At 43.7% G+C, this 18,504-nt stretch overlaps 1 protein-coding gene across 1 annotated transcript in view; it reads left to right on the top strand.

The window, feature by feature from the left end:
* The window catches only part of LOC142663580 (ephrin type-B receptor 5-like), a 49,936-nt gene extending 36,365 nt beyond the window's left edge, over positions 1-13,571 (top strand). The window contains exons 8-16 of the mRNA XM_075842326.1: positions 2,596-2,713; positions 4,614-4,669; positions 5,957-6,076; positions 6,614-6,861; positions 7,093-7,269; positions 8,548-8,697; positions 10,393-10,586; positions 11,656-11,811; positions 13,392-13,571. Coding sequence (XP_075698441.1) covers positions 2,596-2,713; positions 4,614-4,669; positions 5,957-6,076; positions 6,614-6,861; positions 7,093-7,269; positions 8,548-8,697; positions 10,393-10,586; positions 11,656-11,811; positions 13,392-13,500 — 1,328 coding nt within the window. The 3' untranslated portion in view covers positions 13,501-13,571. The remainder of the gene's footprint in view (positions 1-2,595; positions 2,714-4,613; positions 4,670-5,956; positions 6,077-6,613; positions 6,862-7,092; positions 7,270-8,547; positions 8,698-10,392; positions 10,587-11,655; positions 11,812-13,391) is intronic.
* The last annotated feature ends 4,933 nt before the right edge of the window (positions 13,572-18,504 follow it).

Genomic DNA, 18,504 nt, shown 5'->3' with positions numbered 1-18,504 from the left:
CCAAAAAAATCTTGGTGGGGCAGATTGGGAAAAAAAAACCAGTGATTTCTAGGAGGTTTTTTTGGTTTAGTTTTTACGTGGTTCACTGTGCGGTAAAAATGACACGTTCATTTTATTCTCCGGGTCAATACGATTACGGCGATACCAAATGTCTAGTTTTTTTTTTATGTTTTACTACTTTTACAAAAAAAAAAAAATGTCCCAAAAAATTGTTTTGTATCACCATATTGTGAGCGGCAGAATTTTTTTATTTCTCCATCGATGGGTGTAAAGTCGTGTTTTTTGCAGGGCGAGATGAGGTTGGTACCATTTTTAAGGACACACAACTTTTTGATTAATATTAATTCCATTTTTTGGGGAGCTCAGATGTCCAACAAGAGCAATTATGTGGTTTTTGTTTTTGCTTCTGTTTTTTTTTTCCCTTCCCAGTGAGGTTTTGGACCAGCTGAGTGTGGACCAGGCCCCATGCTCCCCCTTGGCGACTGTGACATACAGTTACGTACAATTTTGGGAAGGGGTTAATATATCCTTGTAGTGGTCGGAGCTCCCTTTTTTTGTTCCAGATCTCCAAATCCCCTGCCGAGACCTAAAATTAACCCCTTAACAACATGTCACACGTACTGGTATGCGGCACCTGTTAAGGGGAAGTATGGAGCCTGCTCACGGGCTGATCTCGCTCCATACGCAGCGGGTATGTTAGGCAGCCGACACCTCATTGCAACAGGCGGAATCAAAGTTCACTTTGATTCTGCCCGTTTAACACCTTAAATACTGCGGTCAATCGCGACCGCTGTATTTAAAATGTTAGAATCAGGGAGGCGCCCCCCTCAAACACACCATCGTGCCCGCCCACGACGCGATCGGCCGTTTACAGTGGTTGTTATGGCAGCCTGGGGGGCATAACAAAGGCCCCCAGGTCAGCCATCTTTGTACTCCTTTGAAGCTCTGCCTCCGGCAAAGGAGACTGTCGGAATCATGATATACTGCAGTACATTAGTATTGCATTATATCATGCAAGCGATCCAACGATCGCCGCTTCATGTCCTCTAGGGGGACTAGTAAAAAAAGTGAAAAACAGTTACATAAAGATTTTTATAATGTTAAAAAAAAAAACCTTTTCCCATTTTTTCCATAAATAAATGTTCAAAAAAATAAAAGTTAACATAACTGGTATCGCCGCGTCCGTAAATGTCCGAACTATCACAAAATAGCGTTGTTTAACCCGCTCAGTGAACGACGTAAAAAACAAAATATATAAAACATGCAAATAGCTGTTTTTTGGTCACCTTAGCGCTCCAGAAAAAAAGGAATAAAAATTGATAAAAAAGTCGCATCTACTCCAAAATGTTATCGGTGAAAACTACAGCTCGCCCCGCAAAATGTAAGCCCTCACATCGCTAAATTGATGGACAAATGAAAAAGTTCTGGCTCTCAGAAGACGGCGACACAAAACATTTTTTTTTTTAGCAAATTGTTTTATTTTTTTTAAAAGTGGTAAAACATAACACAAAACATATCAATTTGGTATCGGCGTAATCGTATCAGCCTGTAGAATAAGGTGAATATGTCGTTGTTACCGCCTGATGGACGCCGTAAAAACAAAAACCCCCGAAAATGATGTAATCGCTGTTTTTTGCCAATTTCACCCCACATATAATTCATATTCCCAGGACATTATGCCGAACAATAAATGGTGCCATGAAAAACTACAACTTGTCCCGCAAAAAACAAGCCCTCGTATGGCTATGTCGACAAAGAAATAGAAAAGTTATGGCTTTCGGCAGGCGGGAAGGAAAAAACTAAAATTAAAAACTCAAATTGGCCTGGTCTTTAAGGGTTTAATTAAATGATAACATTCTGCCTGCAGCCACCACTAGGGGGAGCTTTCTGCACTCTGTGCTATTATTCAATTTAAATAACAGTATGCAGTAAGCTCCTCAGCTCCCCCTGGTGGTAGCTGCAGGTACAGCGTGGCCCCTTTCCACGTTTTACTATAGTACATTATGGTTACTTGTTGAACCCTGATTCCACCCGAGAGATAATTTTTACAAAAGTGACAAGTGCGGCCATAAAGGTTGTCATTTTTTGATAAACCCCACAACTTGTATTATTCAGAGGTGGCCCTGGATTAAGCAATATCTCCTTCTCGATAGCTCGCTCTCATCATAGGGGCAAGTTCCCTCATAGCAACAGGTTAAATATCTTCTTTTATTTTCTTACCTGTACTAATGAAATGATGTTGAATTTTTATTATGAGGCCCAAATTCCATATAACACTGAGCTACCACAGCACAGTGACAGGAAGTGTTGTCATAGGGACACGGGAAGCTTCCGATAACTCAGCACATAAATGAAAAGTTTATGGGTTTTATAGGATTTTAGGACATATATATGGAGGTAGTAATGTGACCGAGATCTCACAGCTAAGGCAATGAACAAAGTTAGTAGACACTTGACCGTAGAGGAGAAGACCTGTCACTGGTGGATCGTCTGTTATATGTATTCAGCCTTGTATAATATATCATTAATATACTCCCGATTCTGCTTCCTACATAGTATAATAATAATATATAATACTCATATGCTTCTGTTCAGGTGGGGAGAAATCGGAATTATCCCAAGACAAGCTGCCGCTCATAGTCGGGTCCTGCCTCGGTGCCTTGGCCTTCATTGGTCTCTCCATCCTCCTGGTCCTGATACTTCTCTTTAAAAGGTTTTTATGCCATTTTTACCCGAATTTGTACCAGAATGATTCCATACAATGCCAAATATTGCTTCTATACCATGATCACATAATACCGCCACATAGTGCCCAAACAATACCACCATTTATTGCCTATATGGCGACAGGCTTAATGGAAAAGTCCCTGGTGGTCTAGAGTCTAGGTTCTCAACCTGTGTTATGTGTGCCCCAGGGGGTACATGTCTTTAGGGGGTACTCAGCACAGCATAAAACCAGTATATTAATAGGTAGCACAGTATATGATTATGGCCTGGGTGGTTATTTCATTTCAGAACTTGACTTAGACACGTTGAGAATCAATGGACTAGAGCAGTGAAGTTTTAAAGGTTCACTATGAGATTTTTCCTAAAGGTTCAGCCCTTGGTCTCCCTCCAAAAAATTTAGAACTTTAGGCAACTGCCCAGTTTGCCACAGGCCATGTCTACCAGACCATAATTTGAGGATATCCCATAGAGATGCTAAGAAAATACAGAAAACATGACCTGCTGTAGGTTTTGAAGACCAGAATTGAGTAACACTGGTCTACCGGAAGGATAGACTTGACCTACCATAAAGGGGAGTTGAAGACATCCAATAAGAGTAGTTTTGTCATCACCATCTTGAAGGAATAGACAATAGAGCCGGTCATGGGGCTCCACATGCTCGTTCATTGTCAATCCCAGGATTAAACTCCATCCTACTGACTATTTTACTATAAGGTCAACCTCCTATCATAATAGAAAACCTATAACCTCGATGGACGGCTCTAACAAGCCAGGAGCTCGTGTAGGCTTCATATATCCATGAGGAATGAAGAACCTGGTAAATTCTCTTTCTACCCATCAATGGGGTACACATTTAACTACGACCCTCCTACCCTCTATGTGCTGCTTGGGAGATAGGTCATAGCCTACCAATGGGCATTCTACTTTATGTGTGGGCTTGAATTTTATGGGCTCCAGGGGCAAAAGCTCTACTTGGGCCCTCCAACTGATCACTGATGACTCCACCTGTCACTGTATCTATTGACGACCTGCTATATAGAATCTACACAGATATATCACACAATATATACTGTTTCTCGTGACTTGATTTTATTCCGAAAAAGTCCTTACACCATTGCATCATTTTTCTGAAGGGTTATATTATGTGACTGGGTGGACTTTGGGCCCTTAAGGTGGAGGGCCCATGAGTTAGATAATGTGACTACTTTTTTAACTAGGGGCCCTCCTTTTAGCAAATAAAACCACTCCCTTTACAACATAAGCCACTCCCCACTTGACCAATCCACGCCCACTTACTGACCACACCTCTTTTATAATAAGGGTTGTTTTTGCTATCAGAAAACAAAATCAGGACTGATGGGAAATATATAAAAAAAACATCTGGTCAATATATTCATTCTATAGGTTAGTGCGTAGATACTGTGAATATAAAAAGTAATAATAGGATTTTTTCATGTTTTTTTTGTAATAATTTAGTTTTTGACACGGATACATAAAAAAACGTGAAAAACTAAAACCAAGTCCTTATAAGTTGATGTGCATTCTTTTTTAAAGGGGTTGTCCCATCGCCCCGTTAATCTGGCCGCACTTTCTTCCAATTTCTGTGTTGCTTTAGGCCAGCAGTGATGTGATGATGTCATCGCGGTGCTGGCCTGTACTCGCTCCCAACGCTTCTATATACAATTCCCATAGCAGCTTCGACAGTGTCTCAGGCTTTGTGCGGTCGGCAGCTATTTCAACGACCCCAGGGCTGCTACTGCGCAAGAAAAAAACATGAAAAACTTTTTAGATGCTGTAATATATATTATTTGAAGAGGAAACTGTACTGCAGCTTTCCTTTTTTGTTTATTTTATTCTATGTTTATTAATTTTACTTTATCTTACAGTAAAAGACGGGAGACTCCATATACCGACAGACTGCAGCATTATATCAGCTCAAGAGGTGAGTGCAGCAATAATTGTGCAGGAGATCAGCGGCCAGTGATCAGCGGACATAGTGTAGTTTACAGGGCAGGTCGATGGTGTTTTAAATGCAGCATTGAACATAGAATGATAGATAGATTACAATGTGTGAGAAAATTATATTGTAGATGACTTAAATACCGGATAAATAATGGATAACGGTGATACACTATCTGGCCAAAAGTATGTGGACACCTGATCATCACACCTATATGAGCTTGTTCCCATTCCAAAACCATGGCTGTTAATATGAAGTTGGGCCCCTTTTGCAGCTATCACGGCCCTTACTCTCCTATAACATTTTGGGGAGTCTGGGGGAATTTGTGCCCATTTGTGAGGTCAGGCGCTGATGTTGGAGAAGGTCTGCCTTCCATTTCATCCCAAAGGTGGTGGATGGGGTTGAGGTCAGGTCTCTATGAAGCCTAAAGGAGAATCCTCAGCAATAAAGAGCTTTATTTGATCATAAAATGAAAAGATAGGAGGACACAGATAGGGTGTGTTACCGCTAACGCGTTTCGAACGGTGTTCTTACTTACGCTATGAGTAAGAACACTTTGTTCGAAACGCATTAGCGGTAACACACCCTACCTGTTTCCTCCTGGGCTTTTCATTTTATGATCAAATAAAGCTCTTTTTTTATACACACTTTGAAATGTGGATGTGCTGAGGATTCTCCTTTATACTTTTCTACATTGGATTCCTTGTCCGCCTACAAGCCCCTTTTCCGACTGCACTCCTATGAGGAACTACAGATCCCTGGACGAATATTTTGGGTTAGCACACCGGTGGCTTTTGCTGCTGATTTTTTTTCTGTTCGTCTCTATGAAGCCACTCGAGTTCCTCCACATCAAACTCCCCACCTCATGTCTTTATGGAGTTTGTTTTGTGGATGGGGCGCAGTCATGCTGGAACAGGAAAGGGTCGAATTTACAAAGTTGGAGGCTACAATTGTGTAGTGCGACTTTGTATGATGTAGCATTACCATTAACCTTCATTGGAAATATGGGCCAAACCATGAAACACAGCCATAGACCATGACCCCTCCACCACCAAATGTTACAGTAGTCACGATGTATTCCGGTAGGTAGCGTTCTCCTATCCTCCGCCAAGCCCAGATTCCTCCATCAGACTTTAGGCTCTCCTCGTCAGCCTAGAGACGGGCTCACTAAGAGCTCAGGATCCAGACCCCCACCCGTCAATACTTCTAATATGTCGCTGTTTTCTGAAAGAAAAAGTTACTCTTTAAATTATTTTAATTTGCCTTAAGGTTTAGGAGTGAAATATTACATTGATCCGTCTACATATGAGGACCCCTCAGAGGCTGTACGGGAATTTGCTCGAGAAATTGATGTGTCCTTTGTGAAGATTGAAGAGGTGACTGGAACAGGTAATGGGAGATGTCTGCAAAACGTGGCGTATGCTTAACATTAGGCCTCTTTAGTACTTCAGGGGGTACATCATGTCTCTAGGGGGCACTCACATTGTCCTCATGCTGTGCTCTTAATATATACCACAATGTGGCCTAGTATAGCTTTGGGGGTACTTTGATGTAATGTATTTGAGTAAGAAGGTACTTGGATTGGAAATACTGAGAAACATAGATAGATAGATAGATAGATAGATAGATAGATAGATAGATAGATAGATAGATAGATAGATAGATAGATAGATAGATAGATAGATAGATAGATAGATAGATAGATAGACGTTAAGAGAGGAAAGGGTGCAGGATGGGGTCTGCAGGAAGGTGACTAAATACAACTCTCCATAGATTTAAAAATGGCTGACAGTGGTGGAGAGCGCCGAGTATCATTTACTGTAGTCAGAGCACCGCTGAAGCAGAACGTGCTGCTCCCTCCAGTGAAATATTGCGCGTTCTAAGAGAAGACGGACGTTTGAGAGCAGCTTTCATGTTTTCCTGTAGGAGAGCACGGAGATGTATGCCGCGGTCGCCTGTGTCTACCTGGAAAGCGAGACATAGCTGTGTGTATACGTACACTACGTTCAGGGAGCGGTGACAAGGAACGTGGGGACTTCCTCGGTGAGGCGAGCATCATGGGACAGTTTGACCATCCCAATGTGGTACGTCTGGAAGGAGCCGTCACTCGCAGTCGCCCCATCATGATCCTGACCGAATACATGGAGAATGGAGCGCTGGACGCCTATCTCAGGGTAGGTCATGAGCAGACAAGAGCAAACCAGATGGGTCAATTCACCATATTCATCCCGTAAAATACAATAGCTCGAGGCATTTGCACAATTTTTAGTATTTCAGGAAGCTGCAACTCCACTTATCTCCATCACTGCTCGTATTTTCCATCATGGATCATATTGAGATTAGTCTTCTAGTTCTTGGCTATCGTGACTCTTAGATGTTTGAGTGTCCCCTTCCTTGTATCTCAGCAGTGTGAGGGTGTTCTGTCCGCCTTACAGATGGTCTCAATGCTGCGTGGAGTGGCATCGGGAATGCGATATCTGTCCGACAGAAGTTACGTCCACAGAAATCTGGCAGCTCGTAGTATCTTGGTGAATGGACAATTGGTGTGCAAGGTGTCTGGTCTACGTGGACCTTTAGACGTGGTAAGCCTTTCATACGCTCAATGTTTTCTCATACCATCAGTAGTTTTGAAGAAAATGGGTTTGTGGGCTAGAAGCCGAGCAGGCTTGACATTTTTAGACAGTTTTTCTCGTATTCTACATACTATTCCCACATAATACTGCATATACAGTCCATATAGTACCGCCATACAGTGCCAACATAATACTGTCATGTACGGCTGCATGATATCACATATAGCACCCAAATATTATGTATTTTTGCCTTACTCAGGTTGTTCCTGGAAGTCCTGTCCATGGAGGCCCACTAGGGAACTTAGGCCCTGGGCAATTGCCCAACTTGCCACTACCCAAAACCGTCCCGTTTAAATAACGCTGGGGGAAGTGGGAGCATCATCTGGGTTCCCCATCAACTCCTGAAACAACAGATCCTTCCTACCCTTTGAAATAATGAAAAAATGGCACCATAATAATAAATAGGGGTCACACTTTGTATCTCTTTTTTTTTTTTTTTACGTGGTTGCATCATTGTGTTGTCATAGGTTGGTACATGGGCCCAGTGATTTTATGAGTTATATTTGCTGTTTTAGGAAAAACGTCTACAGATACAGTGTTATTTGTTTAAGGACTCCAATTTCTCATGAAACCTATTCAATACAATATCGCGACATGCTCGCATAAAACTCGACAGGCTGCAACTCACATCACAACCACTGGGTGGCCACACATAGACAAATATGGCATACACATCTCGCGACGGAGTATCACAAACTTTTTTTTTTTTAAAGCTGATCATCTCGCTCCATACATTTCAGGATATGTTGAGAAAAGAGGAAAAGTAAAGAAGGCCACATCTGTATGTAGGACCATTTCAATAAGGTGTGACCAGTAGAAACATGACAAGGTCTCATATACTCACAATAGTCCGAGCCAGTCTCCAGTTTCGTAGCCTACAAGTAAATGCTTATTGGGAGGGTATGTCTTGCACTGCTGTACATAGAGCATGGCAAAAAGTAAAATTGGGCCCATACTGGGGCATGTCATGATATTGTTTCTTCCAAGGGTTTGCCAATTCCTTCTAGAAGTAAACGTTGGCTTGAAACTATGGATGTTTCCCTCTCGATGGCTTCTTTACGTTGCGATTACAGCATTGTTCAGGCTCACATAGTCTATAGTAAACGAGGAGACGCTAGGCCCCCTCCTAAGTTGTCAAAAACAGCCATGTAATTCCTGTAATATAAGAATATGATAGGACTTTCAGACGTTATTGAGTGTTATTGAGCATCCACCACTCTCCACCAGGTCGGAAGACAATCTCTACGTTGGATGGCACCAGAAGCTCATCAGCAACGCAAGTTCTCCGGAGCCAGTGATGTGTGGAGCTATGGGATTGTCATGTGGGAAGTCACCTCTTATGGGGAGAGACCCTACTGGGACATGAGCAATCAGGAGGTGATGTCCATAATTCTTTTATCCTTTCCAAGCAGATGAACTTTTCTTCTCGTTTTTCAGTTGGAATTCCCTTTCCCTTTATTATGTTTAGTCAGCTCCTGTGCAGATGTTTGTGTCTCCAAGGTCCTTGCTAACCCACCAAATGTTCATTAGTAAGAAGTAGGGGACAGATGGAAGGGAGTATGACTAAAGGATTAGACTGCCCACAAGCTTTATCTGTAGTCTATTACCATGGAGACACATAGGTTGCTCTATATAAGGGAAGCATAAGATAGAGGGGGAAGGGCCGAGCTCGGGGGTATATAGCTTTCTAGGATTTGATTCAGTTTTTTCATCTGAAAAGCTTTTTAACTGCTGACAGGACTCATAGAGTAAGCCTGTGAGTCCTGCTTCTCCTGCCCACTCATAGATAAAGCCTGTGAGTCCTGCTTCTCCCGCCCACTCATAGATAAAGCCTGTGAGTCCTGCTTCTCCGGCCCACTCATAGATAAAGCCTGTGAGTCATGTTTCCCCCGATCTTTCATAATGCCAGGACTCATAGAGAAAACCTGACAGGTCATAACAGTAAAATCACTGTTCATCACTATGATTGGGTATGGGAAGGACTCACAGGCTTTTTCTATAAAAGGGCGGAGAAGTAGGAGTCACCAGCTTTCTTTATGAGTGTGTATACAGTATGAGCTGTCAATCACTGTTTGTGGGCGGTGGGAGCAGGACCCACAGGCTTTCTCAAATAATGGGTGAATACTTTCTATATGCATCTATACACAGAGCTACCTGTCAATCACTGTGTGTGGGCGGGGAAAGCAGGACTCACAGGCTTTTTCTATGAGTGGGTCAGGGAAGCAGGATTCACATGCTTTCTCTATGTGGGTGGAGGAAGCAGGACTCACATGCTTTCTCTATGTGGGTGGAGGAAGCAGGACTCACAGGCTTTCTCTAAATGGGTGGAGGAAGCAGGACTCACAGGCTTTCTCTATGTGGGTGGAAGCAGCAGGACTCCCAGGCTTTCTCTATGTGGGTGGAGGAAGCAGAACTCACAGGCTTATCCTATGAGTGGGTCAGGGAAGCAGGACTCACAGGCTTTTTCTATGATTGGGTCAGGGAAGCAGGACTCACAGGCTTTCTCTATGTGGGTGGATGAAGCAGGACTCACAGGCTTTCTCTATGTGCATGGATGAAGCAGGACTCACAGGCTTTCTCTATGTGGATGGACGAAGCAGGACTCACAGGCTTTCTCTATGTGGGTGGATGAAGCAGGACTCACAGGCTTTCTCTATGTGCATGGACGAAGCAGGACTCACAGGCTTTCTCTATGTGGGTGGAGGATTCAGGACTCACAGGCTTTCTCTATGTGCGTGGATGAAGCAGGACTCACAGGCTTTCTCTATGTGGGTGGAGGATTCAGGACTCACAAGCTTTCTCTATGTGGGTGGATGAAGCAGGACTCACAGGCTTTCTCTATGAGTCCTGGCATTATTTAAACAGATTTTGAAATTAAAATACTAAATCAAATGATAGAAAACGATATATCCCAGATCTCAGGCCACCCTCCCTCTATTGTTTGCTGTCCTTAGACAAGAGACCTGACAGTAAAGTCCCTGAGAATAAACTTGGTTCTAATCCTTGTCCACTCCACTGAGAAGAAGTCATCTTGTCTGTTTCTTCATCTCCTCCCTGTTTTATACTCATCAGGTATTAGACGCCATGGACCAGGAGTATCGGCTCCCCCCTCCCCCGGACTGCCCCAGCGCTCTGCACCTCCTCATGTTGGACTGTTGGCAGCGTGATCGTTCCCAGAGGCCTCGATTTGAGCAGATTGTCAGCTCGCTGGATCGCATGATTAGAAATCCTAACTGCTTGAAAACAGTGGGCGTTTCAAGCAGCAGGTGAGAGCAGGTGTATCCTCTAGAGGGGATATATCCATGATATTCAGGCATCCATAACCTTACATGTTAGAGTTTCCAGACTCCACCAAAGTGTCTATAAAATGACAGAAGATCCTTTTTGGGTTAATTTCCTGTTTACAACGGAGGCTCCGTGACTTGTGATGTGTCAGGGCTCTTGCAGACCATTTCAATGCACTTAGATCATGTTGGGGTGCAGTGCAGTCTTAAAGGGGTTTTCTAGGACTATAGATTGATGGTCTGTCCTTAGGATAAGCCATCATAAGGATCATAGATATGGGGATGCAGAGGTAGCAGACACCCCCCACCCAAAAGGGTCCCTCTGCCACATAAGAATAGGCTCAGGAGCAGGGTCGGACTGGCCCACCAGAGTAGCACAGAATCCTCCGGTGGGCCCAGACTGACCCAATAATGGGGTCCTAAAAGGTCTAGAAGAAGACAACCCCATTTAGAGATGACTTGAGAGTCAAGCACTGGCAGTTGACCACTAGGGTCTATTTCTTATGGGTGATTCATAAATAACTAAGTAGATCTTATAGACGATCTGTCCTGTGTATACAATGGTGACAACAAGGGGATGTGCACATATTCTGTAGAGATGGTGGGTGGGCTCCGAGAATCAGTCCCTCTGGTGGGCCAAATGGACCCCAGACCGACGCTGCTCAGGAGCTTCTAGTTACGCCTCTGGCCATCACTGTGGGATTTAGAGGGTCTGACCCACGGGACCCTCTCCAAGCAGAAGAGCAAAGTGGTCTCAGTTTTATAGGGGAAATTGACTAAAGAAGGATTTTCTGACATCAGTGACCTCGGACTATTGCTGATTTCCAAAACTGCAAATCTCGAGACCTCCACATTTTAGACCAAAGACCATTTAAATGACTAGAAATCTCTAAGCAGTGCCAAAGGGGTGTGAATGGTGAATAGACCACCACAGCTCCTACCTCCTGGATTCGATGGTGGTCTGACTCCACCATTGGGATCTCCTGGCCGGCTGGATTTCCCCTTTAAATAACACCTGGGCTGACATGTTTTACCTTCTCTTCTTCATCAGACCCTCTCAGCCGCTCCTCAGTAACCATCCTCCGGATTTCCCCTCCCTTTCCTCACCTCACGAATGGCTGCAAGCGATAAAGATGGAGAGATACAAAGAAAACTTTGACACAGCCGGATACACAACGCTGGACGCCATCTCCCGACTGACGGCAGAGTAAGGAAAACTGATTTTTCAATCGATAAAGCTTAATCATTGACCAAGGAAAAGTTCTGCAACTTTCTAATATACTGTGTTTCAATTCTACTCCGATTGCAATATCTCTGATTGCTGTCAATGAATGGGGGCATTCTTGTTTACATTCCAAGGCTGGAAATCTGTACAGACCTAATAATTCTCACAGCTGAGGGTTTGTTACAATTGTATCCAGTCTAAAAATATGTCCTCTGTGAGGTAAACAAATCAGCAGCACAAATGTATCTCCTGTCCGGATAGTTTATTGCAATAAATCAGTGCAGGTCAAATTTATCAGCCTTGAGTCTAGAGCAGATTACACTGGATATAATTGTCGCAAAGCCTCAGCTGTGGGAGGTGTTCGCTCTGTACAGATTTTCAGCCTCTGGGACCCACACCTATGATGTCTGACATCTTGGGACCCGTATCTATGATGTCTGACTCTTCTGGGACTCGCACCTATGATGTCTGACACCTCTGGGACCTGCACCTATGATGTCTGACACCTCTGGGACCTGCACCTATGATGTCTGACACCTCTGGGACCGACGCCTATGAAGTCTGACACCTCTGGGACCGACACCTATGAAGTCTGACACCTCTGGACCCCATCCTATGATGTCTGACACCTCTGGGACCGGCACCTATGAAGTCTGACACCTCTGGGACCGACACCTATGAAGTCTGACATCTCTGGGACCCGCACCTATGATGTCTGACACCTCTGGGACCGACACCTATGAAGTCTGACACCTCTGGGACCGGCACCTATGAAGTCTGACACCTCTGGGACCGACACCTATGAAGTCTGACATCTCTGGGACCCGCACCTATGATGTCTGACACCTCTGGGACCGACACCTATGAAGTCTGACACCTCTGGGACCGACACCTATGAAGTCTGACATCTCTGGGACCCGCACCTATGATGTCTGACACCTCTGGGACCGACACCTATGAAGTCTGACACCTCTGGACCCGCACCTTTGAAGTCTGACACCTCTGGGACTCGCACCTATGATGTCTGACACCTCTGGGACTGACACCTATGATGTCTGACAACTCTGGGACCCGCACCTATGATGTCTGACACCTCTGGACCCCATCCTATGATGTCTGACACCTCTGGGACCGGCACCTATGATGTCTTGACACCTCTGGGACTCGCACCTATGATGTCTTGACACCTCTGGGACCGACACCTATGAAGTCTGACACCTCTGGGACTGACACCTATGATGTCTGACAACTCTGGGACCCGCACCTATGATGTCTGACACCTTTGGACCTGTACCCTTCTCCCAAACACCCTGACTCAGTCTAAACTGGTGAGGCGTCCTCTGGCCCCAGCATCGAGGCGGAGAATCAGTGGAGAGGTGGTCGGGACTTCTGAAACTCTCATAGAAGTGTATAAGAAGCTACAAATGACATAAATGTCTAGGATCGGAATACCCCTTTAAGCTTTACATCAATCTGAAAAAAAAACGGTTACTGTGAGAAATTCCTGTCTGATTAATTTCAGACTCCGTCACTGATTCAGACTTGTTTTTCTTTATTTCCAGAGATATCCAGCTAATCGGTGTGACACTTTCTGGCCACCAGAAGAAGATTCTTAGCAGTATACAACTCCTGAAGGCTCATCTACAACCCCTGGAGCAGGTGGAAGTCTGAGGAAGTGACGGACCTCGAAGACTGATACAGAAAAATAACACATGTCGTTTGAGGGGTGACTCAAGGATACAGTGAGGAGACATTGACGTACACAGAGATATTCTCATGGAAACAAACTTATAAACTAAGATAAAGATACAATGTAACAGAAGCCGCTCTAAGACTCAACCAAGGAGGTGAAGGCTGGAACAGTGACTGACAAGACAAGGGGTGATGGCCACAATTACATCAACGGGATGATACTAAATTAACCAGAGCTAACGGCAATGGCTTTGACTTGGAAGTATAGGGGGCACGTTGATATACAAAGTGGCAGAACTTTTCATTATTCATTGTTTAAAGGATTTGTATTTTTTTTAACACGATTGAAAGGTTACATACAGAATTTGTCTACATAAAAGTACACTGTGTTCATACATGACATTATTTATATATACAGCAGTACCAGATAAGTGATGTAATGTGTGTACCTAGTGACTCCACCAGCAGAATAGTGAGTGCAGCTCTGGAGTATAATACAGGATGTGACTCAGGATCAGTACAGGATAAGTAATGTAATGTATGTACACTGTGACTCCACCAGCAGAATAGTGAGTGCAGCTCTGGACTATAATATATGATGTAACTCAGGATCAGTACAGGATAAGTAATGTAATGTATGTACACAGTGACTCCACCAGCAGAATAGTGAGTGCAGCTCTGGAGTATAATACAGGATATAACTCAGGATCAGTACAGGATAAGTAATGTAATGTATGTACACAGTGACTCCACCAGCAGAATAGTGTGTGCAGCTCTGGAGTATAATACGGGATGTAACTCAGGATCAGTACAGGATAAGTAATGCAATGTATGTACACAGTGACTCCACCAGCAGAATAGTGAGTGCAGCTCTGGAGTATAATACAGGATGTAACTCAGAAACCGTACAGGAGAAGTAATATAATGTATGTACACAGTGACTCCACCAGCAGAATAGTGAGCGCAGACTGGAGTATATTACAGGATGTAACTAAGGATCGGTGCAGGGTAAGTAATGTATGTACACAGTGACTCCACCAGCAGAATAGTGTGTGCAGCTCTGGAGTATAATACAGGATATAACTAAGGATCGGTGCAGGGTAAGTAATGTAATGTATGTACACAGCGACTCCACCAGCAGAATAGTGAGTGCAGCTCTAGAGCATAATACAGGATGTAACTCAGGAACAGTACAGGATGTATACAGTGACTCCACTAGCGGAATAGTGAGTACAGCTCTGGAATATATTACAGGATGTAACTAAGGATCGGTGCGGGATAAGTAATGCAATGTATGTACACAGTGACTCCACCAACAGAACAGTGAGTGCAGCTCTGGAGTATAATACATGATGTAAGTCAGGATCGGTGCAGGATAAGTAATGTAATGTATGTACACAGCGACTCCACCAGCAGAATAGTGAGTGCAGCTCTAGAGCATAATACAGGATGTAACTCAGGAACAGTACAGGATGTATACAGTGACTCCACTAGCGGAATAGTGAGTACAGCTCTGGAATATATTACAGGATGTAACTAAGGATCGGTGCGGGATAAGTAATGCAATGTATGTACACAGTGACTCCACCAACAGAACAGTGAGTGCAGCTCTGGAGTATAATACATGATGTAAGTCAGGATCGGTGCAGGATAAGTAATGTAATGTATGTACACAGTGACTTACCTGTATTTTCTTATAAGTGTACACTGTAAAATGATTATTAGGCTGGATTCACACGAGCATGTTACGTCCGTAATGGACGGAACGTATTTCGGCTGCAAGACCCGGACCGAACACACTGTACTTATGTACGACGCTAGGAGTCCCTGCCTCTCCGTGGAACTACTGTCCCGTACTGAAAACATGATTACAGTACGGGACAGTTTTCCCGCAGCGAGGCAGGGACTCCTAGCATACAGGGGGCTGTATGTATGTGGTGTTTTACAGTGTGTGGTATTATTAGGGTATGTTCACACGAGGTCATTACGTCCGTAATTGACGGACGTATTTCGGCCGCAAGTACCGGACCGAACACAGTGCAGGGAGCCGGGCTCCTAGCATCATAGTTATGTACGACTCTAGGAGTCCCTGCCTCGCTGCCGGACAACTGTCCCGTAGTGTAATCATGTTTTCAGTATGAGACAGTTGTCCGGCAGCGAGGCAGGGACTCCTAGTGTTGTACATAACTATGATGCTAGAAGCCCGGCTCCCTGCAGTGTGTTCGGTCCGGGACTTGCGGCCGAAATACGTTCCGTCCATTACGGACCGAACATGCTCGTGTGAATCCAGCCTTAGAGTTGAAGATGAGCTTTAAAGGCTTTGTAAACCGTGAACACTTTTTTTTTTTTTTTTAATCAAAACAATGTATTATAGTGTTTAATAGAACTTTTGAATTGGTTTTAATAAAAAAAAAGAAATAATTTTTTGAGATACAGCTTCTATGTATACTGGATACATAGAAGCTGTATCTTGCGCTGAAACCCGAATCCGTCAGGTCAGCGGGATTTATGGCTCCGGGGACAGTGGGTCCTACGTGTCCCTGACAGTTCAAAACTTAGATGTGATCGATAACAGGTGGAGCCTGCGTGGACCCACTGTCTTTGAAGCCGTCAGTCCAGCTGAGCTGACGTATCCTGGATACATAGAAGCTGTATCTCAAAATGTACATTTTTTAAAATAAAAAACAATTTAAAAAGTTGCATTCAACTCCATGATAATTGTTTTATAAAAAAGTGTTTAAAGATTTACACAGCCTTTAAGCTTTATTTGCACACCCCTGGGCAACCTGATTTCGAACATCTCTTACCAAGCCTTATTATGGACCATCTTAAAGGAGTTTTCCGGGACTTTAATATTGATGGCCTATCCATGAGAGAGACCATCAACATTTGATCAGTAGGGATCACTTAAATGGGACTAGGCACAGCCAACCGTATATACGACACTGTGCAAAACAATTATCAGGGACCATTGAGAACTGCGTCCCCTCCATTGTGTTTTTCGACAGGGGTTTTCGGGAGTCAGATACTTACAGATCAAATATTAAAGTCTCAGAAAACCTTTACAAATGGCCTGTTACTCTTATTTGTGGTGCTTATCTTTTCTTGTATTGATAAACTGCATTTCCAGCCATTGACATTAGTATAGACTACATCTAGTATTTCAAAAAGAAAGGGAATCCCCACCAGCTGCAGGGCATGAAAACGTAACTTTTATTATTCAAAGTTCAGATCAGCTCATGTCTCTATGACGTCATAGACTCTGTTGGGGGCAGAGACCCCTGAGGCTGCCGTTGTATCAGCCGACCAGGTCTCTGTATGTCTTATTATTAATCACCCGCGTGTATAGATTATATACTAATATACGAAGTTGTAGAGAATCAGTAAAGAATACAATAGTCACGTGGGGATATTGAGCTGAACCGCCCGCAGGCATCGTATACAGCAGAAAATAGCCGCACATCGAAGCTCTAAGGGCAGGTTCACACGTGGCGGAATTGCTGTAGAATTCTCCTGCGGCCGTTTTTTACATTTGTTTCAATACATATTTAGGAAAGTTAGTTCAGACGTTGCGGAAAACTCCGCTGCGGACCATAGGCTGCGGTGCAGAATTTTCCCTCCGCAGCATGCACTGTCTGTTGCGGAGAAGAAGCGGAATTTCACAGCCTTTGCAATGAAAAAACTGAAATCTGTGGCAAGTCCGCTGTGATATCTGCAACGTCTGAATTACCTGTCAAATATGCAAATGTTGCTGCAGATTCGTTACGTAATTGCCCCAAATCTGCACCAACATTTGCAGCGGAAAAACTCCGCCACGTCTGAACGTGCCCTAACAGAATGTACAAAAAAATGGCAAAAAACGATAACAACGAATAGCAACATAATAAAGAAATGATCTTATGTGAGTAATAAACGTTGAGTCTCGTTACACCTGCAGCTCGTGGGGATTCCTATTTTTTTGGATGTACTCTTTATATGTTAAATAATAGATCCCTCCTGCTTCCAGCTATTGGTCACTAGGGGGAAGTGTAAAGTTAAAACGACATAAAATGGAACAAAAAACGATACAATATAATGACCTGACACCTGGAAGATCCGCCACTCACGAGCTGTTACATCTATTCCAGCGCTGACAGTGATGCCGTGGGGTGACCCTTGTTTATTGTGCAGATTAATAAAATATTAGATATCATGTGTGATACATTCTGCTGAGTCCGGTGTATCTAAGCCTATCATGTGTGATACTGTCTGCTAAGCCACTGTATCTAATCCTATCGTGTGTGATACTTTGATGCTGAGTTTATGTATCTCAGCCTACCATGTGTGATACTGCTTGATGAGCCTAGTGTAGCTAATCCTCCCGTGTGTGATACTTTGATGCTGAGTTGGTGTATCTAAGCCTACCATGTGTGATACTGCTTGCTGAGCCTAGTGTATCTAATCCTCTCCTGTGTGATACTTTGATGCTGAGTTGGTGTATCTCAGCCTACCATTTGTGATACTGCTTGATGAGCCTAGTGTATCTAATCCTCCCGTGTGTGATACTTTGATGCTGAGTGTGTGTATCTAAGCCTACCATGTGTGATACTGCTTGCTGAGCCTAGTGTATCTAATCCTCTCCTGTGTGATACTTTGATGCTGAGTTGGTGTATCTCAGCCTACCATTTGTGATACTGCTTGATGAGCCTAGTGTATCTAATCCTCCCATGTGTGATACTTTGATGCTGAGTTGGTGTATCTAAGCCTACCATGTGTGATGCTGCTTGCTGAGCCTAGTGTATCTAATCCTCTCACATGTGATTCTATGATGCTGAGTTGGTGTATCTAAGCCTACAATGTGTGATGGTGCTTGTTGAGCCTAGTGTATCTAATCCTCTCGCGTGTGATACTTTGATGTTGAGTTGGTGTATCTAAGCCTACCATGTGTGATAACATAGATATAACATCTGTTGGGCACTTTCAGACGCTGGATGTGACTTCTGA

This window comes from Rhinoderma darwinii, chromosome 11 (assembly GCF_050947455.1).
Source record: "Rhinoderma darwinii isolate aRhiDar2 chromosome 11, aRhiDar2.hap1, whole genome shotgun sequence".
In the NCBI taxonomy this organism is placed as follows: Eukaryota; Metazoa; Chordata; class Amphibia; order Anura; family Rhinodermatidae; genus Rhinoderma; species Rhinoderma darwinii.
This window is presented reverse-complemented; position numbering and strand designations above follow the sequence as displayed.